Source organism: Metschnikowia bicuspidata (genome assembly GCF_001664035.1).
Source record: "Metschnikowia bicuspidata var. bicuspidata NRRL YB-4993 chromosome Unknown METBIscaffold_3, whole genome shotgun sequence".
NCBI classification, from domain to species: domain Eukaryota; kingdom Fungi; phylum Ascomycota; class Pichiomycetes; order Serinales; family Metschnikowiaceae; genus Metschnikowia; species Metschnikowia bicuspidata.
The window spans coordinates 1,585,498-1,613,022 of NW_017387733.1; the positions used below are offsets into that span (position 1 = coordinate 1,585,498).

At 47.8% G+C, this 27,525-nt stretch overlaps 9 protein-coding genes and 2 non-coding genes across 11 annotated transcripts; 7 read left to right on the forward strand and 4 right to left on the reverse strand.

The window, feature by feature from the left end:
- Window positions 1–1,687: 1,687 nt before the first annotated feature.
- METBIDRAFT_182790 (uncharacterized protein) lies at window positions 1,688–2,247 on the reverse strand. The gene has a single exon (XM_018854785.1). It carries the CDS (start codon window positions 2,113–2,115, stop codon window positions 1,822–1,824), a length of 294 nt encoding a protein of 97 aa, XP_018711908.1. The 5' UTR covers window positions 2,116–2,247; the 3' UTR covers window positions 1,688–1,821.
- A 4,887-nt stretch (window positions 2,248–7,134) lies between these two features.
- Window positions 7,135–7,302, forward strand: METBIDRAFT_42404 (uncharacterized protein; the record flags this gene model as incomplete). The annotated part of the gene is made up of 1 exon (XM_018857539.1): window positions 7,135–7,302. A coding segment is annotated over one exon (168 nt), but the record flags the coding sequence as incomplete, so codon positions are not given.
- A 2,529-nt stretch (window positions 7,303–9,831) lies between these two features.
- Window positions 9,832–10,557, forward strand: METBIDRAFT_17645 (uncharacterized protein; the record flags this gene model as incomplete). The annotated part of the gene is made up of 1 exon (XM_018854732.1): window positions 9,832–10,557. A coding segment is annotated over one exon (726 nt), but the record flags the coding sequence as incomplete, so codon positions are not given.
- A 1,977-nt stretch (window positions 10,558–12,534) lies between these two features.
- Window positions 12,535–12,606, forward strand: METBIDRAFT_t130. The gene has a single exon. It is a non-coding gene; the product is annotated as a tRNA-Glu (tRNA).
- Window positions 12,607–13,539: 933 nt separating this feature from the next.
- Window positions 13,540–16,352, forward strand: IST2 (Ist2p; the record flags this gene model as incomplete). Its single annotated transcript, XM_018858872.1, has 3 exons — window positions 13,540–13,662; window positions 13,794–15,777; window positions 15,850–16,352. The coding sequence occupies 3 exons, from the start codon at window positions 13,540–13,542 to the stop codon at window positions 16,350–16,352; spliced, it is 2,610 nt and encodes an 869-aa protein (XP_018711911.1).
- A 55-nt stretch (window positions 16,353–16,407) lies between these two features.
- METBIDRAFT_42806 (uncharacterized protein) lies at window positions 16,408–17,148 on the reverse strand (the record flags this gene model as incomplete). Its single annotated transcript, XM_018857589.1, has 1 exon — window positions 16,408–17,148. The coding sequence occupies one exon, from the start codon at window positions 17,146–17,148 to the stop codon at window positions 16,408–16,410; it is 741 nt and encodes a 246-aa protein (XP_018711912.1).
- Window positions 17,149–17,441: 293 nt separating this feature from the next.
- Window positions 17,442–17,513, reverse strand: METBIDRAFT_t146. The gene has a single exon. It is a non-coding gene; the product is annotated as a tRNA-Asp (tRNA).
- Window positions 17,514–18,398: 885 nt separating this feature from the next.
- On the forward strand, window positions 18,399–19,471 carry LHP1 (Lhp1p). Its single transcript, XM_018855948.1, has one exon. It carries the CDS (start codon window positions 18,670–18,672, stop codon window positions 19,456–19,458), a length of 789 nt encoding a protein of 262 aa, XP_018711913.1. The 5' UTR covers window positions 18,399–18,669; the 3' UTR covers window positions 19,459–19,471.
- A 1,223-nt stretch (window positions 19,472–20,694) lies between these two features.
- On the forward strand, window positions 20,695–22,695 carry METBIDRAFT_42245 (DNA-directed DNA polymerase alpha subunit; the record flags this gene model as incomplete). The annotated part of the gene is made up of 1 exon (XM_018857517.1): window positions 20,695–22,695. One exon carries the CDS (start codon window positions 20,695–20,697, stop codon window positions 22,693–22,695), a length of 2,001 nt encoding a protein of 666 aa, XP_018711914.1.
- A 92-nt stretch (window positions 22,696–22,787) lies between these two features.
- On the reverse strand, window positions 22,788–23,441 carry METBIDRAFT_182818 (uncharacterized protein). The gene has a single exon (XM_018854786.1). It carries the CDS (start codon window positions 23,216–23,218, stop codon window positions 22,880–22,882), a length of 339 nt encoding a protein of 112 aa, XP_018711915.1. The 5' UTR covers window positions 23,219–23,441; the 3' UTR covers window positions 22,788–22,879.
- Window positions 23,442–25,656: 2,215 nt separating this feature from the next.
- METBIDRAFT_15613 (double-stranded DNA-dependent ATPase) lies at window positions 25,657–27,276 on the forward strand (the record flags this gene model as incomplete). The annotated part of the gene is made up of 1 exon (XM_018854613.1): window positions 25,657–27,276. A coding segment is annotated over one exon (1,620 nt), but the record flags the coding sequence as incomplete, so codon positions are not given.
- Window positions 27,277–27,525: the final 249 nt, after the last annotated feature.

The window sequence follows — 27,525 nt, forward strand, 5'->3', positions numbered from 1 at the left end:
TAAATAAATATATATATATATATATATGTATGTATATATATATTTGTGGGTTCTTTGTTCTAAACTTATATATCGATTTTGATTATTTGTTGATTATGATGAATGGACACTAGGACTAGGACTCGGGTTGGGGTGCGGGCCTGGGGTCTGGGTGCGGGCCTGGGCATAGGCCCTGGGTAATGGGGCCTGGGTAATGGGGCCTGGGATCAGGGCCAGAACCTGTCGACTTTCGCTGTACCCTTTAGGAAATATTTTCTTTAGTTTTTGATTTGCGAGTTTTTCTTTATTTACGCTTCTGTATCAATTTTAATTGTTCCTAGATTAAGATGAATGGACTACTATTGGGTCTGGGGCTCGGGCGAGGGCCAGGGCCGGGCGGCTTACAGGGCCTGGTTTATGGATCTCGATTATGGACCCGGACTATGAGGCCAGGACCTGTCGGCTTTTACTGGGGCATCCAGGAAATATTTTATATGTTTTGTTTTGGGGTTTTTTTGATCCAAACTTATATATCGACTTTGATTGATCCTGGATTAAGACTAATAGACAGTAGGACTGGGGTTTGGGCTGGGGCTCCCGTTTAGGGCTGGATTGTAGGGTCTGGGATATGGGCTTGAGTATAGGGCCAGGACTTGATTTTCGTTGTGGCATCCAGAAATATTTTATATGTTTTTTTGGGGTTTCTTTGATCCAAACTTCTGTACCTTTTTTAATTGTTCCTGAATTGTAATGAATGGAGAACTACTGGGTCATGGGGCTCAGGCTGGGGTTGGGTGCGGGCCTGGGGCCTGGGTCGGGGCATAGGGCCAGGGCGTGGTTTTCGTTGTGGCACTCAGGGAATATTTACATGGTTTTTTTTTTGATGGTTTCTTTGATCTAAGCTTCTGTATTTATTTTATCTGTTCCTGGATTAATATGGATGGACAACTACTGGGGCTGGGGCTCGGGCTGGGGTGCGGGCCTGGGGCCTGGGTATAGGGCCTGGGTAATAGGGTCTGGGTTCAAGGCCTGGGTATAGGCCAGCACCTGGTTTTGGCTGTGGAAATCAGGGAATATTTGAAATGTTTTTTTTGTGAGTTTTGTTTGATCTAAACTTCTGTATCTATTCTAAATGTTCCTAGATCAAGATGAATGGACGATTACTGGGGCCTGGGCCTAGATTCTGGATTATGGGGCCTGGGGCCGTTGAGCATCCCGTGCGGAGCCATCTCTATGGAACAGCTTGTTTATCGGAAGAGAATACATTCTTCCTTTTGAGGTTTTTTTTTCTTCTTGTGGGGCGTTTCCAACCTAAACTTATAAATCTGCTTAAATCGTTTTCAAAAGTACAAAAATGGATCGACTACTGGGACTGGGGCGGGGGTGATGGAACCTGGGCTATGGGGCCAGGGCTATAGTGTAGCTATAGAAATGTTTTTCAAAAGTGGTCCATTTGTGAATCTTCGTCGATCTAAACTTATGTATCACCTTATTGCTCCTAAATTAAGATGCATGGACTACTACTGGGTCTAATACTTGGGTCTAAGACTTGGGCCTGAGTAATGGGGCCTGGAGCTAGGGCCTGGGCTATGAGGCCTGGGTCGCTGGACATCCGGAGCCAGGTATATGGTACAGCTAATTTGTAGAACAAAACAATTTTCTCCCGCTATAGTTTTTCCTTCGTGGGCTTTCTCTAAACTCATAAATCTACGTTATTCGTTCCTATAATAACATGAATAGACATCTACTGGGCTTGGGCTGGGCCTGGCGACCGGGCCTGGGCAATGGTACATTACCAATAACAAAACCATGTACATCAGGTTATGGATCACCTTTTAAAGGCTAAGTCTGACATATATATTTCCATTTTATAGCCTCCTTCCCTGTAGTCAGGCACCGACTCCTCCAAGAAAACTCATAACGAATGTATGTAGTGTCTTCATTCGTCTGTGGCAGAGAATAGCAGGGGATATTCCGGTTTCCCAGCGACTCCTGGTCGTTGACATCGCAAATTATGACATTTCGCTGTGCTGCAACAAAATACAATATGGCAGGCAGTGTACTGATCCTGTGAAGCCACAAAGCGATGGATGGAGGTATCAAGAGAATTGGAATCTTGACAGACGGGCTGTTCATGAGTGGGTATGCATCAGAGTATAAATGCTCGTCAGTCTGGGGCTATTGAAGGTTGCTCTATCCACGTGAAAACAACCCAATTTCGTGGGATAGCCGTAATATAGCTTGATTTCCTCGAGAGGGGACCACAAGATATCCATTGATCCTTCTATGTCACTTCTTTGTTTCTCAAACCGCCCAAATTGAACTTTGAAGGTTTCATGGCAATCGCGGCTTGGGGTCGTCTTCCCGGCGAGCGATCGTCTCCAATAGTCAGAAACCTGGTCATGCATTTGTCGTATTGAGCGGGGAAATTAATTTCTGTTGCAACCAGTTGGTAGCACGGCAACTTAGTGATCGGCGTACCGATAATATTCCTCGCTGCTCGCTTTTAGAGCGGTCCTTTTGGTGCCGGGGAACTTCTGCTAGATCTCGAGAAAGTTGGCCAAGGTGGCGGATTTTGAGCACGCCAGCAGCAGGACGATTTGCGTCTTTTACCCGCAGAACTAGCGGCTTTTTCCATGGCCGAGGCCAGCAGACATTTGCCCTTTGAACATAAAAACGTATCTTTGAATTGGACATTGATAGCTGCCGTCTCACGGGACGAGCCTGGGTGTAATTCGAAAGTATGGAATTGATATTGGTCAATGACAGCAACGAGTGCAGGCCGCCCCGAAGCTCCGAGTGGTGCACTTTTCTGTTGAGGTCCATGAGGAGCTTGGACTGCCCCTCTTTGCAAAATCAGGTCGAACAGAGGGTTTTCGCTCACATTCTTGGGGTGGTTGGCGAGAGCCTGTTTACGACCAACCGGCTCGTGCTGCCCCGTTTTGGTCTCTGTATCAGATTTCACGTATGAAGCAAAGCATTGGTACACATGCTGAGCCCAGCCAATTGGTCAGGTATGCTCCTGATGATGCGTGCAGTCTTGGAGATGCATTGTTGGTGCATTGAATTTTGTATTGGAAGTGATATTATGGTTGATAGGTATTGATCTTAGTTTTGCATCTGAAGTGATCTTAATATTGCTTCGGTGCGATCTTGAGGTTGCATCAGTAATGATCATAAAGTTGCATAGAAACTGACATCAAAGTAATGACAGGTATCTGTTCTTATCTTGCATTGGTGGTGATCTCAGTATTGCACCGGTACGATCTTAATGTTGCATTTGTATTAATATTCAAGCTAAATCAGGTATTGATCCTAAAGTAGCAATGGCATTGACCTAGCTATATCAGGTATTGATCTTCATGCTTCATCAATTTTGATCCTTTATGTTTCATCACAACCGATCTCGATGCTGCATTGGTAGTGGTCTTAATGTCGCATCGGTAGAGACATTACGGCTATGACAGATATTGATCTTTTTTGGCATCATGATGTTGCATCGGACAATCAAAAAGTCGCATCTGTATTAATCTTAGAGTCGCATCAGTACTAATATTCACCTAAATGCTGCTGCAGTAGTGTATTTATAGCTAGTTCAGGTATTGATCTTCATGTTGCACCAGTATTGATCTTGATTCTTCATCTGTATTGACTAATTAAGTCAGATTTGATCATAATACTGCCGCGCTATCGATCTTAATATTCCATTGGTAGACTTTGAAGTTGTGACCGGTATTGATCTTATTTTGTATGGGAAGTAATATCAGAATTATGTTAAGTATTGGTCATAGGGTTATATCATGATCGTAGAGTTATGGCATGTATCCATTTTGATGTTTCAACAGATACTGGTATTAAACCAAAATCAGAATTGTAAACTTTCACAAGGACATCAGTATTCACCCCAAAGCTATATCAGATATCAACTCCAAAGTTTACTCAGTATTGATTTCAAAGGTGCATGAAATGCATATCACTCGGGCACTTTTGAAGATGGGTTCATTATGAATATTTAGAAATATAAGAACGACGTGATATCTTTATAGGATAAAAACGAATTGGACTGGGCATTCATGGAAGCACAAAACTAAGCCCTGATTAATTGGTCTAAGTATGACGGTGGTCAGAACTTGTCACCGCACTACAGTGATGGTTCCCTGGCATACGGCTCTTCGCAACATTCGTTCAGTATAGAATTAACAATCAAATCAAGCTAGGATATAATGCGGTATTGCTACGCCACCAGCCTGATATTTCATTTTGACGCTGCTTCTAAGAGGTAGTTGCTTCAGCAGTTGAGTCTTTTCATAGATTTAGATCTTTCCTCGTATATAAGCCAAAGCCACTCCCGACACAATATAAATCACTGGTACATACTCAAATTTTGCTTCCATCAATAAAGAAACAGTCTAAATAAGCAGATGATACTAGTTTCCAAAATTTACTCCCCATCTCTCATACATTCGAAACGCTATTTTTGGTTCAAAAACATAGCCAATGTTTTAGATGTGGCATGTTCCTAAAATTAGCTGCATACCTAATTTGTAGGTTTTCACTCGAGTCGGTGATATACCCTCGCTTTGTTTCCCAAGCAATATGTACTACAAGCCATACGATAACAGCAACCTAGACAATCTAATGTATCTATCTAATTATTTGACTTTGCAAGAAACAAGTTTGCATCAGTCAATATAACGATGCTATTAGCTGAATTTACAACTTGTGCGGTTAGACTCAGGTGAAATACCAATATACTTTTCCACATTAGGAGATACATACAAGCACTGAGAACTGGATATTCAGAATGATATTTGCATATTTACCACAGAAAATACAAGCAACACTGGAATTTTTTGAATAAGAACTCAAAAAAAAATGCTTTTCTTGACAATAATTTAGTTTAGTTTTGGCAATCCTAATTCATAAAATAATACCACATATCTCATTAAATATCAATTTAGCGTCATCTTGAGCATCAGACATCTCTTATATATTGCATTTTATGATGAGATTTGTTGCTAGATCTTAATTAAGACCCCTGAGCTCTATAACTAGTTTTCTCGGGGCGAATGATTTTTCACCTAATTGAAAAGCTTTAATCTATGTTTATACAATTATTGTTATTAAACAAATACTCACATCCGCAATAAACTCAATTCAATAACAAATAATTAGTTGATAGAGGTAAATATTGAATAATTTGGACTTGTGATAGAGCCTTGTGTCAGTAATGTTAATGTCAATTTTACGTATATATTTATAACAAAGCAGAATTTATGAGTTTGGAATCTGGTCTTTTCCGGACTCTTGTTTTTCTTTCACTTCATCAAGTACGACCTCTGAATGTAGTCAGTTTTCTGACTTATGCTAAATGATAACTTCTAGTTCAAAGACCATGGGATACTTTCCCAAAAATGTTTCTTAAATATCATCCAAGCGGTCCATGATCGTGAGGTTTGATGAGTGGTGGAGGATCGGCATGATTGATGTTGTGGACGTCAGTAATGTGTTATATGACTGATGAGTTTGCAACATCAATGGGGTTGCAACATATTGAGTTTGCAACATAATGGGTTTTCGACTCATGTTTTATGTTTCGGGTTGACAAGAATGAGAATTGCACGGCCTATAGTGAAAGCGATTGGTTCATATAGATATGATATAGATAAAAAACATTCAGAAATAATGCTGATCTTTTTACAGCGAGGCTGATTGTGTTAATATGAATCATGGTACAGTGATGCTAATGCAACAGTGAAGCTAATTTTATTTAGCGAGACTGACCGCCACAATAGCTGAATATTTCATGGCAAACATTCTTGACTTTCCTGAATGATTGCTTTGAGTGAGGCTGAGTGAGATATTGTGAAGTGGATTCTACGACTCTTAAGCTAATCTGATTACCAGACTGGCTTTATCAAATGAAGCTGAGTGGAGCTTCAGAAAGGCTGACTATTCGTGAGGCTCGCTTGAAAACAGTGACGCGCCCAAATTGCAAGAACGTGTCCGCGGTGAAATTGCTGGGGCTAATCGAATCATAATAAAACTGATCGATACAATGAGCCGGAGTTATAGTGAGCCTGTCGGTAGTGAAGGTGTCTGGAAATAGCAAGCTGTATCGTAGAAGCCTAATTCTTTTCAGAAAGCCCTCAAATGACTCTATGCTGAGTCTGCTACTATACTTAAACATGCCCTGGCCAGATATTGGGTTACGCCGGTACACTAAAACGCGTTGCGACTTTGCAATCTTCTCCAAGTCCTCCACCTCGATATTGATGTGGATGGGTTTCGAAGCAAAAATCCCAATGGCGACCGATGAAGAGACGTATATGTCTGAATCAAAAGTACTGATGGACGTGTATACGGAAATAGGTGCAGATAATTAACTTCAAATAAATGAGATCGGCGAATGAGACAGGTTTCGTTAAATACATAATGGATGTACATAAAGAACAAATACCACTTTCGAAATGTCGCAAATAAATAGGGTAATTAATCAGCGTAAACGTACAAGAATAAAACAATGAACGCAGAGGTGGGCCGCAGTAATGCTCACATTCGGTATATCAAATTGGCCAGTGACGTCTGTTCCATACAAATCTCACGCTTGCTCCCCACCAGACCCTGTCCTGCAGAATGGACCACTCCAGCCTCGGGGTCAGCAGGCCTGGAAGAGAACATATCAGGTTTTTACAAAGTTTTCAGCTTCCGCTGTCGCCCTTAGAAGAAAAGCAAAAATACCGTCAAACAGCCAGCATGCATTCAGGTCAGAAACAGCCATTCCATTTCGCTCGGACTTCCCCTCATTTTTCTGGCCCCATCTTGGCTGCGTCATATAGCCCCGCACGTGACCGGGCTCCCCTATCTATACATCCCAAACGAATCAGCGCTGCGCCCTCCTCTTTCTTCTACAAATCAGGCAAAACACCGGTGGAAACAGCTATAAAAACATTCGAATATCGTGAATAGTTGCCACACACTTTACAAATCACACCTCCAAAAGCCACTGCTGCAACTCTCCCCATTTTTCCGCGGTTTTGCCCAGAACTTGTCTCCTCTAGGTGACCTCAGATTGTATCCCCTTCAAGTGACCCTCCAATTGCATCCCCGCAATCGCAGCTACTCGCCCACAAAAACACACAGAAGCCCCCGATAATGAGCGTGCCTTTTACAGTGAAAGCGCTACATGATTACAAATCCGATTACGACGATGACTTGCAGTTTGCCGCCGGCCAGGTGATCACCGTCACGGACATCGAGGATGACGAATGGTACTCCGGCACTTATGGCGGACAGTCCGGATTGTTTCCGAAAAACTTCGTGGAGACCCTTGTCAGCCAAGAGCCCGCTGCCCCTGAACCACCGCTGGCGGCTGCTCCCCGGGGCCCGGCCTCCGGGCCGGCGGAAGCAAACTCGGCTGAAGTGTCCAAAGAAACCGCGGCTGGTGCGTCCGCTGAAGCCCTGGAAAGCTCCGAAACAAGCGTGCCGCTGCAGGCAGAGTCTGCCGAGTCTTTTGACGCCCCAAACGAGTCAGAAACTGACAGTGATCAGGAATCAGACGACCCGGTCGGGCAATCCACTCCCATGCTTCCTGAACCGCTCAACGAAACAAAATCCGTTTTGGAGGCAGATTCGGGCCATGCCGAACCAGCGTCTTTAAGGCCCCCCATCCCGGGTCCGCAGGACCCGTCTCCCGCGCCCATGCCTGTTTCTGGAAAGATGCCAGATGCACCTCCGCCCGTGCCTCGTGTTCCCATACCCGGGTCTCTTCCCCTGAAAAGAGACGATCCGTATGCGATCAATAAGCAATTTATCGGCGCCGGAAAGTCCTCCTATGTGCCTCAGGTCACGCCGAGGGACAACTCAACCATCCCCCATGGCTTCAACGACGTATCTGCAAATCGCCAGATAGCAAGAGAAACAGACGAGGCGCCGCAAGCCGAGTCCAATGAACCCAAAATGAGCTTGAAGGAGAGAATCGCCATGCTCCAGAAAAGACAACAGGAAGAGGCCGAGCGCGAAGCCGCAGCACTCAAAAAGAAGGAGGAGCGCAAAAGAAAGGTAGAAGAGGAGAAGAAACTCAGAGCTTCCCAAGTCGCCACCCAACCGGATCCAGCTGTGTCAGAGACACCAGCGGAGCAAACAAACGACTCGCAACCACTGGGGGAGCAGTCACAAGAGTTAGGACTGGCAGCGTCGCCTCGTTCGATTCCTCTTCAAATGAGCGGGGCAAGTTCGGTTGTTGCTTCGGGCACTCAACAAGAATCTCTTGCCTCAAATCTGCATCTCGAAGAGGCTCAGGAATCAGAGGAAGACTCGACAGATCCAGAAGAGGATGCCCAACAAAACCCTGACACAGAGGTCGAAACAAAAGAATCGACAGAAGAGAACGGTGAAGATGAAGAAGAGGACGATGACTTGAGAAGAAGACGTCTTGTCGAGAGAATGGCGAAAATTTCTGGCGGCAGAAACATGTTCGGCATGATGGGTATGCCAAGCCCCTTCGGCAGCACGCCTGCTCCAGCTGTCAAGTCAACCAAAGAAACTCCTAAACTGCACCCGCCTGAGGATGCTCAAAACTTATCTAGTCCCGTGGATAATGCTTTGGAAGACGACGTCCCCATCCCTGTTGTCAGTCCTCAAGAATCAGAGATCACTTCGGAACCAGTTCCGGGTGTCAATGGTGAGCCTGAGGTACATGATCAAGTCAATGTTGCGCCTGTCGACAATGTCGGGGATGAGGAAGATGATGTCAGCGAAGAAAACTCTGACACCGATTTTCAGGAGGCAGTCGTGTCGCCAGAAGATGCTATCGCAAGAGGTAGGGAAGAAAAATCAACACCAGAAAATCTCATTCAGACCCAAGATAGTATGCTCTCACCTCCCTTGCGCAGTTCATCTCAGAAATCATTTGAGCCACAATTTCGTAACATGAATATCATGGAGGAGGCAGTGCAAGAGTCACTGATTGCGGGTTACGAGGCAGATGCAGATATTCTGGATCGTGGTGTCATTTCAGGAAAAGAACCACAAGTTTTGTCTGATCCTACAGACGTCGCCTCTGACACATCCCCCCGCCCTCATATCCCACTGAGATCTGATACCGCGCCCACGTCGATTCCGCCCGTTCCACTGAGATCTGATACTGCGCCCACGTCGATTCCTCCCGTTCCACTGAAATCTGATACCGCGCCCACGTCGATCCCGCCCATTCCACTGAGATCTGCCGCGCCTACATCGATTCCGCCCATTCCTCCTACTGATACAGAACGCGATGCGCATCCACCTCTTCCCTCGGAAGATGCTCCTTCAAGTCCCGCCTTCCGCGACTTGCTGACAGGCTCGTCTTCCTTGGAGTCACCTCTTGTGTCCAAAGAAACCTTTCCTTCCGACAAGGCGCTTCATGGCTCCTCCCAGGAGCTTCCAAGCATTGCAAGCCGAAACCCACCACCGCCACCACCGCCTCCTCAGTCCCGGGGCTTGACTGATGAGCAACTTCCAACTCACGAAAAGAGGCCTCCACCACCTATCCCAAACGAGCTTCCCGCACCACCATCGCTCCAAGGCCCTAATACCATTGATGGAGAGGAAGATACTTCAGATGAAGATATCCAATTAATGCATACTCAAACCAACCTCCAAAGTAGTGAATCCGGTATTACACCTATCAATGCAGCTCGCAAGGCTACTTCTGGCTCCTTGAAACGAAATTCGACCGAATCTTCACGCAGATTTAGTGATTTGCGGAGGTCGGGGTCTCTGAAAGACAGAAGATCGATTGAGCAAGAGCAGTCTTCGTTACAATTGAATATCCTCGAGTCGGAGTTATCGGTTTTGAGTGAGAGCAGTGGGTGGTGGATTAAGAGTGAAATTCCTGACAGTTTGAGTGGAAAGTTAGGGATAGACTTGGAGTTTGAAGTTGATGAGAATAGAATCAAAAAGAGAGACGGCCATGAAGTCATCTACAAAGACTATTACATCTTATTCCACGACTTGTCTCAACTCATCTTTGAGATTCAGTATCAGAGCGATGATCCGAGAGAAACTGTGAGCGTCAGTTCCGTGAAGGTCAAAGGCTCACCAAAGATCCGGAAGGATATATTGCACAGTTACAGCTCTAACTTAGGACATTCACTTGCCGAGTATGCTGATAAGGCTGTTGGGTCAAAGCTTGGCACCAGTATTGTTGAAGAGGCTTTTCTCCATTTAAGTGCGAAGAATCCAAACTTATTGCGGCCTATTGGTGAAAAGGCTTTCGGATCGGCAATCTACAAAAACTTCAACCACAATGTTACTAGAATCGACGAGATTAGACCAGGTGATATTGTTTGCATGAGAAGTGCGAAGTTCACAAGCCATAAAGGGTTGGGTGGACTAGGTGTTAAAAATATCTCAGCTGGTGAAGGTAATGAAATCTACTCCGCTATTGTTCTACAGTATGATCCGAAGAAAGACAAAATCAAAGTGGCTGAGAGCGGGAAAGGCGGAGTGGTGAAGAAAGAAAGTTACAAATTTGGCGAGATGAAATCAGGCAAGATTAGAATATATAGGGTTGTGTCTCGGGATAGTGTCGGATGGTGCTGAGTACCTCGGCAATTGAGCATTTAATGCATAGGATAAGAATATTCTTCGAGTTTTTGAACATCAACATAGTAAGGGTGGGGACTGCGATATTTTTGGGAGATGTCATCAGGTTTGAAAAGGCATAAAAACTTGAAGGCTCCTTAATACCAAATACACGAATAGACTTTGGAATACGTGATATATTCGGAAGCTTGTCAGTAAACAAGCACTTTCTTACAGCTTCAATATTGGGTATCGATGAATAATAATTAAGGGCGATCATGAACGAGATATCGCTGCTGAAAGACATCTATAATATATGAAATTAACGAAAGCGATACATCGAAAAATACAAGATTATGTCGTGAAATAATTCCTCAGTTTAGCAGACTAGGCCATGCATTCACTTTCCAAATTGCGCCAAAAACTTCTGTTCTCTGTACCTCTAATAAGGTAAGAAAACACCTAAATATGATTTTTCCAGATGACAGTATGATATTCTTTATAGATTAGTTTACGTTGTGTCTGCTAGATTTGTTTTACACAACCGCGTAGACATATTCCGAAACGAACAGGGCAGTACGGCAGGTGTTTAGAGTTTTTAGTATCTGGGTGTATTGTATCAAAAGCTACTAGAGCCCCAAAGCTTCTTGTGCTCCTTTTCTCCTAAAGTCTGAGATATTCTAGAACTATCCGATCAAATCATTTCTTTTGAGACCTTGATGGTACATTCCTCTTAATGTGCCACCTTTAATAGAAAGAAGATCAATCATTTACACGAAACGAACACTAGAATTCACGAATCACTGCTATAGACTTCTTAAAATACATGTAAAAAAAATAAGGATATATTTGCATTTATTGCGGATGTTCCGGGTGACTAGATGAATTTATTACGAATGATCAGAATAGTGCTGCACCCCGCCTATTAAGCAAAACTCAAGTAAAACGTTTTGTGCTAGAAACATCATATGCTTTTGGCATACCAGAATACTAGTTGTCTTTGCTTGGAGTGTTTATTTTTACGAAAATGAAGCTAGATGCTGAGTTTTGAAAAGACGAAATTGCAAACCTGAGTGTGTTACTCAGTCTCGATCAAACGTCAGATGATGATCTATTCATTCAATTCTAAAAATATATATTATGGAAGCAGGAACGGCAAAGAATATGAAGGAACCATTCAGCTCGAAATATTAAGAGCAATTAAAGCATCTGATTCATTACCTAGGTTACTTACTTTCTTGACATACTTAGTCTCTTTCTTGTTCTCCACGCACGAACTTTTTTTGTACTTCTGAACCTCCTTCTTGGTTTGCTGTTGAGTAATTATCAAGACATCTTTTAATTTTTTTTTTCTCTACCCAGATTTATCATCATCTAATGTGGAACAAAAACATTTAGCTATCATTTCAAAATGTTTTTTTTAAGAAACTTCATATTATAAGGTGCCACTGGAGAGATGTAAAACCCCACCACTAACGAAAAACAACAAAGAAAAAACCTATGATAGATCTCAACACTGGCTCAGATGAGAAGGCGCGAGCACCAATTTACGAAATCTTCCAAACTTCTGCCCATAACCAATGTCAACCACTTGAATAAAATTTACTAAATGTCGTCCCATAGGATATGTTCTCCTGAGGGCCCTTGACCAAAGCTCAAGGCAGCAAAATGTGGTATAGATGTAATTCTTCAAATCTTAATGATGGCTATGGCCTTTTGTTTTTGAAGCCGGCTGATCTTGTTTCCTGAGAAAAAGAAAGAAGCTCTAGATGTAAACCCATAAAACAGCTCCCAAATACCTACCAAGTGTCGTTTTTTTTTTCGAAACGCGGTCTAAAAGGTCCAAATTAGAATAAACAAAAAACAGTCACTGATATGTTTGTTTGTTTGACCTCAGTTGACAAATGTTGTCTTACAGAAATTGAGTCAACATGGGCATCTTTGGTTCAAGTGAATATATTTTTCTTACTTTATTTTCACTCAACAACATCCGATATGGTGTAACGGCTAGCACAGGACGCTCTCACCGTCCAGACCGGGGTTCGACTCCCCGTATCGGAGTTTCTTTTCTCACTTTTTTCTCCAGCATCCCGAGTTCCTACAAGAACACCCCGTAAATAAAATATCGAGCATTCTTGATTTACTTATTAGATATCCCATTAAGTATAGCCATACCGCATGAAACAATAAATTTGGATCCGAAGCAATTGAGCGTGATTATATCAGACCCAGGGTCCGCTTAGAAACACGCATTTCAAACGAGATAATTTATGGCTGGCAGCTTCAAACTTGAGAACTAGGATAAGGCAAAACAAATGAGAGTTGTGCTGCTTAAAACTAAGTCAGAATGTGTATGTCTACAGCCCATGGTCTCATGTGTAGTTTTCACCTATTCAGGACCTCAACTCCGAGCATATACGCATAAATTTTCAACAGTGGCTTCTTTACAGTTTATCTTGTTTTTCATGATCAAAGTGTGAACCTAATCAGTTCTTTCCACAGAGAGAAAAGATGAAACTTCGTTGTGCCTTAATGACACTCATGATGCCAGTCGCTTAGTCTTGCACATTCCATGTTGTGGGAGCTGATGCTGCATACTGTTCGTTGCGCTTAAGATTCCTTTGCCAATCAAGATTTTTTTTCATGGGAAAGTTATATTCTGGTCATGCTTTTTCCTGACCAGACCTATGCATAACAGTGCTCAAGAGTTACTATACATAGTGAAGCTTAGCAAATTCATAAAAAGAGGCCATGCAATCATCTCTTCGAAGGGAACTGGCGCTCACAGAAACCGCTCTGCCAAAATGCCACAAATTAGAATCATAAAATTTAGATGAAGAAGACTCATACTGACGTTCTTCCCATTGTAAATAATATCTTCTTGATAAATATACCATTTTCGCACCTGAGCTTGTCCGACTGTTGCTGCAAAATGGCCAGGGTAGCAAGCCATGCGCCTGCCCCCACGCTGCGCCCCATGGAAGCACGACATGCATGAGAACAAGCAAGGCACCGCTGCCCGACACCTGTACCTCCTCAGGTTCAGGCAGCAATTTCAAGCGAAGTTTAAATGAAGCCACCTGCCCTAAATTCTTCCTTAGATCACTCAATTGCTCGGTACGTGAATCTGCCTGGCCATGAGTATTCAGGACTCAGATTTTGTCTTTTCGGTGAAGGGCGATACCTGCACCGAGCAGAATTTGGCCACGCTTGTTTCGACCTTACAAAACCATGGGTGCCATACTCAGGCGAGGCCTGGGCTTGGCCAATCCGTGCTTGTGTTTGCCAAAGTTACCGCCAGCACCTATGATGACATTGTAGCACGTGACTTGGAGGCGGCTGCCGAATTTGGCGTGACTGCCAAGGACGACACGCCGGCAGACCGGCCCAGACTCGTCTACTCGTATTTGACCAGCCCGGCAAGCGCCAAGGAATCCCGGGGTGTGGGGATCACCCCCGGAAAAGGTCTGTGGGGCTTCGTGGAGTCAGTTTTGCTGAATTCCGCCTTTTTGGCCGACAAGTCCATGGCCACATTGGGCCGCAAGTCTGTGCTTTCGCCCTCTTTGGCCACCACCAGCTTGCTCAAGACCCACGGCACGCAAGTGGCATTGTACTTTGAGTTTGTTAAGTTCTACATCTTGGCTTTGGGGGTATTGGCGGTTTTTGGCGCTGTGGCATACGCCAAGTCCAAGGCTTATTCATTGACGTATTCGTTCGTGAGTCTTGCGTGGGGGGTCTCCTTCATCCTCTTGTGGAAGAGAAAAGAACGTGCATTGACCAACACGTGGGGCGTGCAAAACGCACACAAGGTTGAGCAGTACGACGCTGATCTCGCCACAGCTTGCGTAGGGTCGGGGGAAAGGTTTTCGGTGGCCAAAGCCCGGGTAAATAAGGCAGGGACGAGGTTCTTGAGAGAGTTGGCGTTTGTTCCCGTTGCGCTCGTGTTTGTGGCCGTTTTGGTGGTCTACCAGTTGCTCTGTTTCGTCTTGGAGATCTTCTTGGCCGAAATCTACGATGGCCCTATGCAGATGTTCTTGAAGTTGGTGCCCACAGTCCTCATTGCGGGATTTGTCCCGGTTTTGACGGTTGTGTACAACATGGTTGTCGATAAGTTCCTCAACTGGGAGGGGCATGACAACAACTACACACGCTACGACTCGTTTGTGGTCAAAACGTTCACGTTGAACTTCTTGACAGGCTACGTGCCGCTTCTCATCACCGCATTCATCTACTTACCATTTGCACATTTCCTCGAGCCGGAGTTGCCTGTGATAAAAAACCTAATTGTGTCAAATATCCACCTGGACCGGTACGCGTATAAATACTTGTCGCAGATCAAGTCCCAGAGCAACTTCAAGATCAACCAGGCAAGATTGGACGGCCAGTTCTTCTTTTTCATCGTCACCAACCAAGTCATTCTGCTCATATTAAAATACGTCTTGCCTCTCGTGTTGCCGCATGTGTTGAAGCTCGTCAACTCCAAGATCCTTGGTAAAAAGGAGGATGAGGTTCCGATCGATGCGCCCGAGGAGAAGGAGTGGCTCTCGGCTGTTCGCAAATACATCCACTTACCTGAGCACAATGTTCATGACGACTACAGAGGCTTATGCTTGCAATTTGGATACCTCTCCATGTTCGGCCCTGTGTGGACCTTAGCCCCTCTCTTATCACTAGTCTTTAACGTGCTCACTTTTAAGTTGGACACATGGAAGTTGACCAGTGGTCAGTATTTCCGGCCTCCTGTTCCCAAGCGAGTCGACTCCATTCACCCGTGGGACGTCGCATTTTTCATGTTGGCATGGCTAGGCTCCATTGTGTCACCTGCTGTGACGGCATTTTATCGCCATGGAACTGAGCCGCCAAAGACATTGGGTCAATTCGCTTTGGACAAAGCCAGTGTGAATGTTTCCTCCTCGACATACTTGTGGATCACTCTTTTGGCTTCTGAACACTTGTTTTTCGCGTTGTACTTCATTGGCCACAAAGCCATATATCTCTTGCGTTCCGAGAAAGAGGTTGAGAATTCTATCGAACAAACTAATCTCAAGCAAAAGAGTCAAGTCCAACCTCTGGGCGCCGACGAGTCTCGCGACTGGGAGAAGTTGTCAATTGAGGAAATCAAGAAGCAAGCAAAAGGTACTGGCGAGACCTTCTCTTTGGAGAAGAAGTCTGGCAATGCTCAGAATCGGGAAGAAGGCGCCCTGAGTGGCGTTGCATCAGCAGCTTCGAACAGTCAACAGAGCTTGAGCAACAGAGGAAAAAAGCTTGAAGAGCTCCAAAGGAAAAAAGCACAGCTTGAAAGAGTCAAGCATACTTTGGAAAGAAAGCAATTGGAATCTCAGGCGGAGGCAAATGACACTATCATAACCACCATTGATTCGCAGGGTAATAAAATACAGGCAATCATTGACGGCGATAGACACATTGATATGAGCGACGTCGAAGACATAACACGGAAATTGTCAAGAAACGAGGAGAGTGGTATTATTTCTGAAAGTAAGGCCACAGCAAAGGCCATCGGAGAATCTGAACAAGAAAAGCAGGAGAAACAAGAGAAACAAGAGAAACAAGAGAAACAAGAGAAACTGGAGAAACTGGAGAAACTGGAGAAACTGGAGAAACTGGAGAAACTGGAGAAACTGGAGAAGCAAGAGAAACAGGAGAAACTGGAGAAGCAGGAGAAGCAGGAGAAACTGGAGAAGCGGGAGAAGCGGGAGAGCGTTACAGGTGAGTCCCTGGAAGAAGCCTCGACTTCCAGCAAACCATCAAAGAAGAAAAGCATCAAGAGGCTTTTGAAGCGGAGCTAATCTATGCAAGTCTTTAGATTTTCGTGTTTGGTATATACGAGAAGATCCAAACTATTTAATGACCGTTTCTGGGGGGTCTGGCTCCAAAGATTGAAGAACCAACCCTCACACTTGTCGAGCCCTGGCGTATGGCGGTAGTCAAATCGTTACTCATTCCCATGCTCAATTGTAGATCGAGTGAGTACTTCTTGTCTAAGATCAGCTTCAACTCCACCAACGTGGCGAAATCCTGGTTCACTTCTTCCTCAGAGGTGGACTGGGCGAAAGACCCAATTGTCATTAAGCCTTGCAACTGCAAACTCTTGCAATCATTGATAACATACTCCACCGTCTCATAGACCTCTTCCAAATTGCTCAAGGTGTAGCCAGATTTCTGGGCCTCGTCTGACGTATTCACCTGGAGATATATGTTAACTGGAGAGAGACCCGCAGCAGCCCTAGTGGATTCTAGTTTCTTACATTTCTTCAAAGCATCAATAGTTTCAACGGCGTAGAGATTCTCGATATCGCGACCCAAGTCTTTGCATTTTCCACTCTGCAAGCCACCTATGAAATGCCACTTTATATCCTTGGGAAGCTCTTTAGATTTTGCCACTAGCTCTTGAACATAGTTCTCTCCAAAATGACGAACGCCATGATTATACAAGCCCATGATATCGGAGGATGGCTTTAATTTAGACACCGCAACCAATCTGACCGGCAGACTGGCCAGATGCGCCTTCACTTGGCCCCAGACAGCCTCATAGTTTTCAATGAGCTCGGCCTGTCTTTCGGCAGTAGGTTGTGGAAATGACATGTTCAGATAGTTACGAAGATAGATAGAAGGTGAAGGAGATTTCCGTTGAAGGAACCGTATCATATTCGGTAAGGTGGGCTGAAAATCTGACCTTGTGCAGATAAGCGAGAAGACGAGAAAGATCCGAACATCCGCGACTCCAAGCAGGCAAAACGCGTACAGCACCCAAGAATTCCTAGGTATAGGGACCGAGCCCGTATGGGCCATGCAGACCCAGAAAGGGAATCCAGATTGCTAGGAACCCAAGGGTCTGAAGTCCCAAATGCTATTGACTGTCAAGTGCAAAAAGAAAGCTCCGCGACGGGGAATTGAACCCCGGTCTACCGCGCGACAAGCGGTAATTCTAGCCACTAAACTATCACGGATTGATGAATGATGAGAAGGGCTTTCTAATTATGAGGTGCATGTTTAAGAATAAGACAAGATTTGGTCTGATTTCAGCAGTAGATATGCTAAGCAGAACTGAATTTTCATGATTTGTGATGTATTACTTTGTCCCATGCATGAATAACACTCCACAGTTTTGTTTCTTCAGTCAGATGAGTCTATTAAAAACACACATGTGCCGACCATCTAGGCCATAGTTAGCGGAGGAGTCCGGGTCGGATTTCGCCTAGGTAGGCAATTGGGAGTCTTTAAACGTTTCAAATAGTGTTTTTGGTCTTTTCATCAGAAGCTGCAAAAACAAATCCATGGTTTGTCTGGCAATGTCTACCATACAGCAAAACCTAGCCTTCTGTTTTAATAGAGACGATGCGCAATTCATAGAATTGCTCGACTCTCGAAAAGTTATCTATCGGAGCGTCTATTGAATGGAAATCGTTCAAGGTCAGTTCATAAGGCTCTTTTCTATACTTCAATGCATTCATCTTGGGCCTGGTGTTCTTACGAGGCTCTCGGAGATGCTTTTCAGAATTTTGTCGCCCTTCACTGCTCTCCTTGAGAAAACCCAGTTGCATACTTGTGTGGGAGACTGCTGTAGTGATTTCTTAGTCATGTGTGTAAAATCAGTTTCTAAGCCTGTCTTCATCAGACAAGGACCCAAACGAGAATGGCGATCGAGAAAACCCGTGCAACGAGTTTCAAGAAGCGTTTTCAAAGAGTCAGTACTTCTCTCTGGTCCTTTCAGTATGTCAATCCGTGAGTTTCTTTCAGTAACTGCCAATGTCTAGCCCCGGCTACTGCCTATAGCGTCACGTGATCTGGAATGGTCCGATCAGTGCCCTAAGTACTTAGTTCGGTGAGAAGTTCTCATGCTCATCCATAATACCACACAGCGTCAAGAGCACGCCCCCATGCATCTCCAACAGCTCAGCAATTCTGAAGGCCATCCCAAATTCAACATGACATACGCTCTGCCCATCTGACGCCCTTGCCAGTTCGTCCTCATTCAGGCCAAATACTCAATGTGTGGTGCACGGGTGTCAGTGTGGTGTCTAGCGAGCACCGAGAAAAAAAGCCTGGGAAAAAGACAGGCCTCATCTCGGCTCATCAGGTGCATCGCAAGTATCACACGAAAACATGACTGAGTCAATTTACACAGGTGAAGATTTCGAGGACAAGGTCAAGAAGCAGGTTGAATTCTACTTCTCGGACTCCAACCTCCAGACCGACAAATTCTTGTTCAAGATCTACGAGGCCAACGATGGCTGGGTCGAGTTGAAGACGATTTTGACCTTCGGCCGGATGAGGCAGTACAGACCTGAGGAAAAGGCCATTGCCGCGTTGAAGACGTCGGACAAACTTGTGTTGTCTGCCAACGAAGACATGATCAGAAGAAAGGATCCGTTGAAGGATTACAACGAGATCAAGAACACTAGAAAGAAGAACTCTGTGCACATCGAAGGGTTCCCCACCACGTTGCTGCAGGAAGACGTGGAGGAGTGGTTCAACAGCAAGATCTTGCCTACTTTGCCCCAAGAGAAGGCGGTGTGTTCCATCCGTAGAATTAGATCTAGAGCCGACAAGCAGTTCCTTGGGGTAGTCGATGTTGAGTTTAACACGCACGAGGACGCCGAGTACTTCTTGAGTGTTTCGGCCACTTATGCGGACGGAATTGTGAGCGAGGAGAGCGTCGAAGACAAGAAGGACCTCTTGCAGAAAATGTCGCTTTTGACGTTCAGACAGATGAGGGAGTCGGGCAAGAGATTTGGCGTCAACGATGTTACCAAGAGACGCAACTCGTTCAAGGACAACAACCGAAAGAAGATGAGAAAGTCGGACAAGAAGGATGATGAGAAGGTGGAGGAGAAGGTGGAGGAGAAGGTGGAGGAGCCAAAGGAGGAGCCAAAGCAGGAGGCCACTGCCTGAATATGCTTGGACGAGGCATGGTGACTACGAGTATTAATGACCACTAGCCAAATAAACTATACGCATACGTGATGTATTGCACCGCACACTGCGGGAGCTTCCTGTAGCAACGACAATTTATGATATATGGATCCGGCCTTGAGGTGATGACGGCAATTGGACCATTCAGCGTCATTGAGCTGCGGTGACGAATAAACGGGGCAGGGCGTTGGAGAGACCAGAGAAGATTCTTTTTCTTTTATTGATTATTGCGCACGCGTGCAATTTAAAAAAAGGCGATCTATCCAAAAAAAAAAAGAAAACGGAAAAAAAGGCGAAACTCGGCTCAGAAACGGAGTGGAGACCCAAGCAGGCCACAATAAGCCCTCTTTATTTTCGACTGCTTGTATTGACATGTGGTGGTGCTGGCATACCCAGATCATGGCCAGAGGTGCTAGCCAGATTATACCGGACGGCCTTTCGCAGTGAGCCTGGAGCCGTGCCAGGCATCGAATATGGCCAGTGATTGTAGACGAGAGGTGCCAGAAAAGGCCAAAAACCCAGCACATACATAAAAAAGCAAGGGAAACCCTGCTGGGCCCTGCAGACACCCCACAGAATTCCCGAGACTGTCCCACGACTTCTCCAGAAAGCAGAACCGACCACGCCTGCTGTCACGTGACGGTATCGAGTGCGGGTAGGCGGCGAGTCGTCTGGAGGGCGAGAATCTTCACCCGCCAAAGTGGGTGTGCTGCTTGGTCACGGTGCTGTATGTTTATATAGACACTAGTGGTCTTTAGATTTATCTGTTGGGCGTTTAGAGATACCAGAGTCTTAGATTTATGTACTGGGCATTTATATAGACACTATTGGTATTTAGATTAGACGTCAATAGACACCAGTGCCCTCTAGATTCACACCATGGAACAAACTGCGGCATGGGTCCGGGCGCACCCAGCGTCCGGCATGCAAGGCGCGACGCGTCCGCGCTTCACGATCTTTTCATCAGCCAATCCATAGAAAAGAGCCTTTGGCAGAAAACAGACAGTGGCCAGTTCTGCAACACCATCGTTTTTTGCCGACAGAGCGCCAGCGATTACGGCCCCGCCCACCGCCCGACGCACAGAAACGCCTCCAGCTTCTTGAAACGCCCCGAAACGCCCCGAAAAACCATCCGCTTTTGTGCCCTGCTAACCGCCCTCAAACACCCTTCAACAGCCCTCAAACACCCTTCAACAGCCCTCAAACAGCCCCAAAATGGCCGACCAACCGCCCCTCGACACGCAGACCAGAGACTGGTTTGCCCGCAAACTTGGTGCCGTCGACGACGCCACCGTGGCGCGGCTCTGGGCCGTGAAACGGCTCTTCAACCTCTCCAACGACGACGTGTACATCAACTGGGAGTCCTTTGTGGTGACCCACGAGCACGGCGAGATGGACCCCAGCCCCTCCAGCGTGGACAAGTTTCAGCACTACTTGCAGCAGCAGATCTCGGCGGCGCCCCACAAAAAAACGCCGGCGTTGAAGAAAGTGCGCGATCTTGCTGGCGCCAAGCGAAAGCCTGCGATGGACTTCTCGTCCAGCCCCGGCGTCCAGCTCCCCAGCACGCCGCAGTTCAAAAAGGCGCGGCCCACGTCCTTGGCCAGCGAGCCGGACTCGTCGCCCACGCGCGGCAACCTCCCATCCAGCCCGCTGAAATCGGCGGCCGCGCCGCAGGAGAACTGCGTGGTGGAAACCTTGAACCCGCACGTGCAAGCGGCCCAGGGCGCCAGCCACATGCAAGCGGAGCTAGGCGCCGACCCCGGCCCAGGTGCCGTGCAAGTGGTGCGCAACTACGAGCCGGCCAAGTTCCGGTTCCGCACCATGGCCATGAAGCTCCTCGAAAGCGCGGACGTGTTGGACGAGCAGATCGACAGCGTCAGCCTGCAGATGCTGGACATGTACAAGGGCTCGGACGTCCTGCTCGGCAACCCGTGCATGAGCTCACAGTTCGACATCGTGTGCTGCGGGCGCATTGTGCCGGACCTGCCGCTCTTCGACCTGCTGCTCGGCGCCTTGAACGACAAGTCGCTCTACTTGGAGACGTCGCGGTTGGGCGGAATTGGCCAGCGCATCCCCCTCGACGTGTCGCGCTTGGCCGCGTACTCGTTTTTCCCGGGCCAGGTGGTGGGATTGAAGGGCCGCAACCCCACGGGCCGCACGTTCGTAGTGCACGAAGAGGTGCCGGTGCCGGGGCTCGGCGTGCCGGTGTCGTCGCTGGATGAACTCCAGAAACACCGCGCCTCCTGCGGCCCCAAGGTGTTTGTTGCCGCGGGCCCGTTCTGCAACCAGCACTCGTTGGACTACGCCAAGCTCGCGGCGCTCGTGGCGCTCCTCAACGCCGAGATCCGGCCGCACGTGGCCATCTTGTTCGGGCCGTTCCTCGACGTGGCCAACACGGCCGTGCAGGCCGGCGACGTGCACCTCGAGGGCGTGCCGCCCAGCCAGCAGCCACGCACCTTGGACGAGCTCTTCCGACTCCAGGTCACGCCGCTCTTGAAGCAGATCGACCGCAACATCCACGTGATCCTTGTGCCGTCCTTAAGGGACGCGGCCAGCAAGCACGCGTCCTACCCGCAAGCGGCGCTCGACCGCAAGCGGCTCGGGCTCCCCAAAAACTTCCACTGCTACGCGAACCCAAGCTCTTTTTCTGTCAACGAGGCCTTGTTCGCCACGTCCAACATGGATGTGTTCAAGGACCTCAAGGACGTGTACAAGGCGTCGCCCGACGGTGCGGGCAACGTGCCGGCCAACCGCTTCGACCGCATCGCTAACCACGTGTTCCAGCAGAAACGCTACTACCCAGTATTCCCCGGGGCCGTGCGCAAGGCGCCGCTTTCTGCCTTAGAGTGCGACCGCGTGGCGGCGCTCAACGAGGGCGTGGCGGGTGAGGACTTGGCCGACATTGCCGTGGGGGGCTCGTGCCTCGAGGTGCCGTACTTGGGGCTCACGGAACTAGTGGACTCGCTCCCGGACGTGATGTTAATTCCCTCGGAAATGAACGCCTTCGCCAAGGTGGTGCGCGGCGTGGTCGTGGTCAACCCCGGCCAGTTCGTCCGGCCTAGCAAGGACGCGTCGCGTCTGGAGGGCAACTACGCGGTTTTGAGCATCAAGCCGCCCGACGACGCGGAGCCCGACAACATCGAGCCCGTGGAAAACTCCGACTTGTACTACCACAACATCTACAAGCGGTGCCGCGTGGACATCTACCGGAGCTGAGACGGCGTGCTGTGCGCCGGGAGGCGGCTAGGCGCGGCAGCCTTCGCCCCATGGTTGTTTTGCCAGTGGGCCCAGGTCATTGAGGCCGCAGATGCCAAACGGCTCCATGGTCTTTATTTGTCCGTGAAGGAATTCAGGGCACGTGCCCCGAAGATGGCCGGAAGTACTCGACGCGGCCGGTCCACTAGTACATGATGTGCACATTCCGGCACCACGGCACATCCGCTTTGGGGCGCCCCGGAATCTTCTTACGGTTCTGCATGCTTATAGATCGGGCCCCCATATCTGGTAATATGAATGGTGAGCCCAGGCCGTGGCCAGTGCATCGGTGATTTCGTTCGACCACTGCAGACCACTGGTGGCATATGACTACGAGCGTGCCGAGGTAGACCATTGGAAATAGATCGAAGCAGACCAGTATAAGTAGATCGCCGAAATACACCTCTGCATAAGACCACCGAAGTACACATCTGCACAAGACCACTGAATAGACTGCTGCAAGTAGCCCCAGCAGGTTTACCATTGCTGGTAGCTGCGTTCCACAATCAGACTAACAGCACTGCTGTTCGTTGACTGCAAGTCCTATAGTTTTACCACACGCTATTTTGATGTGCCCCGACTGACCACTATCAATGCCAGTCATCCTAGTTTGGCCCTGTGTACTGCCTCATACAGGCTGCCGACCATATTAACATGATAATCACTACAGCCTGTCCACGAAATAACGCAATGCTCGCAATGTTGGTATTGCCACTGCAATAAACCGCTGCCATCCGACCAGAACTGCCCGATGCACTTGGATTACTCACTAAAGTTGCTGGCTTTAATTAGACTACTCAGGCTGTTTGGCAAGCTGTCTACAAACAAGCTTGGTATTCCCACTTCCAAAGGACCTAGTACTTTACCGAATGGCCCAAGGTTAAACCCGGGGTTGTGCAGTTTGAAACCTGGCCGAACAACCGGATTGATATGGCATATGCACTGCAATCAGACAAGTTCAGACTTTCAATGTTTCAGACCACAGCGATTCCAAACATAAATTCTGTTGGGGCATATTTTGACTATGCAATTGATCACAAGCTCAGTCTGCCCTCTGCACTTCGCAACCTGACCAATCCAATTTTGCAGCAGTTCTTCATTGAAATCAAATTTGATAGCCAAGATGTTTTGAACGGCTTGGGATTCCCTGAACGACTAGTCCACCAAAATAAGTCACTGCAATCATTTACTGTACTGTGCCACACTGCAATTCTCCATATAAATGTAATTAATTCGCCACCACTTTTATGTGATCATTTCAACTAATCGCTTTGATTTCCTCTTCAATCACAGGAGTTTGTTTCTAAAAGAAGCAACAGATATCTGGTCAGTATTTGCTTTTCCTGGAAATTATGTCACTGGAACTACGCACAACTTGGTTCTTACTTGCAATGAGGGCAGTGCAAATTGCCCCATTATTCCACCACAATTAGGTTACCTAGTTAATATGCTCCAAACAATGTTTCAGCCAGAGGATCTTTAGTAAACCACTGGATTTTTGTACTTTTCCACTGATATCAAACCCCAATATTCCAGATGCACTATGTAACGTTTGCACAGTGTGGGCATGCGATTCTGCATCTCTAATACAATCAACGCCAATTGTCCGCATTTGATACACCGTCCACCAAAAAACATTTATCACTTGCTCTTCAATATATTCACCATTCATTCCCCATTTAAACGCTGTCTAGGAAAAATTCACCAGCAATTCCTTCACAAGTGATCCGCAATTTATTTACAACAGACCATCAACTCTTTCACAATTCATTCACAATTCATTCACAATTAAGGCATAGTGACTACACATTAATCAAAAATTCAGCACCGATCCCAAAATTTATTCACACTTTAGTCACTATTGATCCAAAATTTATCAGCAACTCCTCTTCAATCTATCCACAAGCTATCCACCATAGATCCACAGTTCGAGCACAAGATATCCACAATTGACCCACAATTCATGCACAAGTTATCCACAGCTCATTCCCAATCCGCTCACAACTTTACACATGTATCAACGTTCCATCCTCAAGATATCCTCAATTAATCCACGACACTGCAATTTTGCAACCGGTCCTGTGCATTTGCACAGTCCTGCTGCGACTATTATACCACCGCGTTTATAAAGAAAAGGCGCCAAAACACTGGTCTTTTCTCTGCCAGCGACTTTGCCACATACAAATGATACGCATGTCGTTGCTCAGGCAAGCCGTGTTTCACACGTGTCTCGGGCCCTCATGCCGGGCCGTGGTGCTGCTCGGGCCCAGCAGATGGTACTCTAGTATGGGATCTACCATCGATTCCACCAAAGCCACTAGACCCGCCAAGAATTCTACCCGAAACCCCGATGCCAAAGCTGAAACCAAAGACTCCACGATATTTATGGAGGCCGCCTCGAGATCTGCCGAGGGTTCTATTCAATCATCTGGGGACTCTACCGAAGCCACCGAGGACTCTACTGAAGCCACCGAGGATTCTATCAAATCTGCCCAGGACTCTACTGAAGCCACCAATAATTCTATTAAATCTTCTGGGGACTCTACTGAGGCCACCAAGGACTCGGTTAAATCCTCCCAGAATCCTACTGGCGCCACCAATGATTCTACCAGAACTACCAATGTCTCTATGGAATCTTCCAATGTCTCTATGAAATCTTCCAATGTCTCTATGGAATCTTCCAAGGTCTCTACCGAAGCCATTCCCTCCTTCAAGTTGCGCGACTACCAGCTGGACGCCGCCAACAGCGTCATGCGCGCCTTCGAAGAAGGAATCCGGCGTCCTGCCGTGGTCCTAGCCACCGGCGGTGGCAAGACCGTGGTCATGGCCCATTTGGTGTCGCGCATCCCGTCGAAAACCTCGAAGCGATACAAGACCTTGGTGCTCTGCCACAAAGACGAGTTGTTGAATCAGACGGTCCGCACCGTAACGGCCATGAATCCCGACTTGGTCGTGGGGATTGACCGGCGCCGAGTCATGCCGCTGGCGGACGCGCAGGTGGTGGTGGCATCCGTCAGCACGATCGTGCGGACCTCGCGGCTCCAGAAGTACGATCCCGCGGAATTCAAGACCATCATTGTGGACGAGTGCCACCATGCGCCGGCGATGTCGTGGATGAAGATCTTGAGCCACTTCGGCGCGTTGTTGCTGGGCCTGGAGGTCGGGGTGGTTGGCTTCACGGCCACCATGGAGCGCGCAGACGGCAAGGCGCTCGGCGAAGTGTTCGAGAAGATCGTGTACCGGCGCGACTTGCAGCAGATGGTGCGGGCCGGCGAGCTCTGTGACGCACGGTTCTTGTCCATGGACGTGGACGTGGATCTCGATGGCGTGAAGCGCATGGGCGGCGACTACGACCCGCGCCAGTTGGACTCTGTGGTCAACTGCGAGAACGTCAACGGGCAGGTGGTCAAGGCGTACATGCAGCTTCGCCACGAGTTCGGGCTCAAGTCCACGCTTGTGTTCTGCGTGAGCGTGGAACACTGCCAGGCCATCTGCGGCGCACTCCAGGCCTACGGCATCAACGCTCAGTATGTCGCGGGCACCACCGACAAGCACGTGCGCCAGACGGTGGTCAGCGACTTCCGCAGCGGCAAGATCGCGGTCTTGTGCAACGTGCTCGTGTTCACCGAGGGCACGGACATCCCCAACATCGACCTGATCATCTTGGCGCGGCCCACCAAGTCGCGGCCCTTGCTCACGCAGATGGTGGGACGCGGGCTCCGGCTCCACGAGGGCAAGACCACGTGCTACGTGATCGACATGGTGCACACCTTGCGCGTGGGCGTGCTGTCCGTGCCCACCTTGTTTGGGCTTCCACCCACGACCCCCTTGAACGGCAAGAACTTCGAGGATCTCTTGAAGGACCAGGAACAGGCCGACATGGAGAAGGCCGAGCGTGCTGCCCGCCAGCGTGAGCTGGACGTGCTCCGCATCATAGAGTACCAGCGCGAGGTGCAGCACATCCAGCTCCAGTTCGAGGAGTTCTCCAGCTTCGGCAAGTTGCTTTCGAAGGAGAAGTTCGCGGACCCGCCCGAGCGCGTCCTTGAATTGTTCCGCCGCTCCGGCTATGACTGGGTGCGCTTGGAGTACAACACGTGGGGAATCCCGCTCAACAACTGGACGTCGTACCTCACCATGGAGCGAATAAACACGGAGAACGACGGCTCATATTTCGAGCTTTACCTTAACGTGCCCGTCAGCTACTATGTATTGCGTGCCAGCAAGTTCCAGTGCCCGAGAAAACAGCGGAGTCTCTTGAACCAGGGTAGCTTGGACTTCCTCTTGACAGTGGCGGCGCAGACGTTGGGGCAGAAACCGTTCCAGGCGCACCTGAAAAAGCCTGCGCTGGAAAGGCAGATCGACTTCTTGTTCTCGTCGTTGCAGGCCAAGGTGCGTGCGACTCACGGGGCCTCCCGGCTCGATGACTTCCACCAGGCCTTGACTAAGATCAGCTCACGCCGTGCGCATAACTTGATCTTCGCGTTCAAGTACTCGTTGAACTGTCTCTGGGTGTCGTGGGAGCTCCGCAAGTTTTTGGGCATGCCGCCGAATTGGTTGCGCAAGATTTCGAGGGGACAGATGCGTGTGGAGGAGATCCGCCTCCGGCATAATGTGACTGAAGAAGAGTTGGAGTCAAAGGTGTTGGCCCTAGGGGATGCGAGTGCCATTGAGTACGATGGGGAAGAGGGGAATCGTTGGAAGAATGAATGAGAAGACATATTATGGAGAGAGAGAGAGAAAGAAAGAGAGAAAGAAAGAGAGAAAGAAAGAGAGAAAGAAAGAGAGAAAGAA

What these genes read in the sequence shown, in the direction of transcription:
- METBIDRAFT_182790 (XM_018854785.1), bottom strand. Translation starts at nt 2,115, where the DNA reads ATGAACAGCCCGTCTGTCAAGATTCCAATTCTCTTGATACCTCCATCC.
- LHP1 (XM_018855948.1), top strand. Translation starts at nt 18,670, where the DNA reads ATGACTGAGTCAATTTACACAGGTGAAGATTTCGAGGACAAGGTCAAG.
- METBIDRAFT_182818 (XM_018854786.1), bottom strand. Translation starts at nt 23,218, where the DNA reads ATGGTAAACCTGCTGGGGCTACTTGCAGCAGTCTATTCAGTGGTCTTG.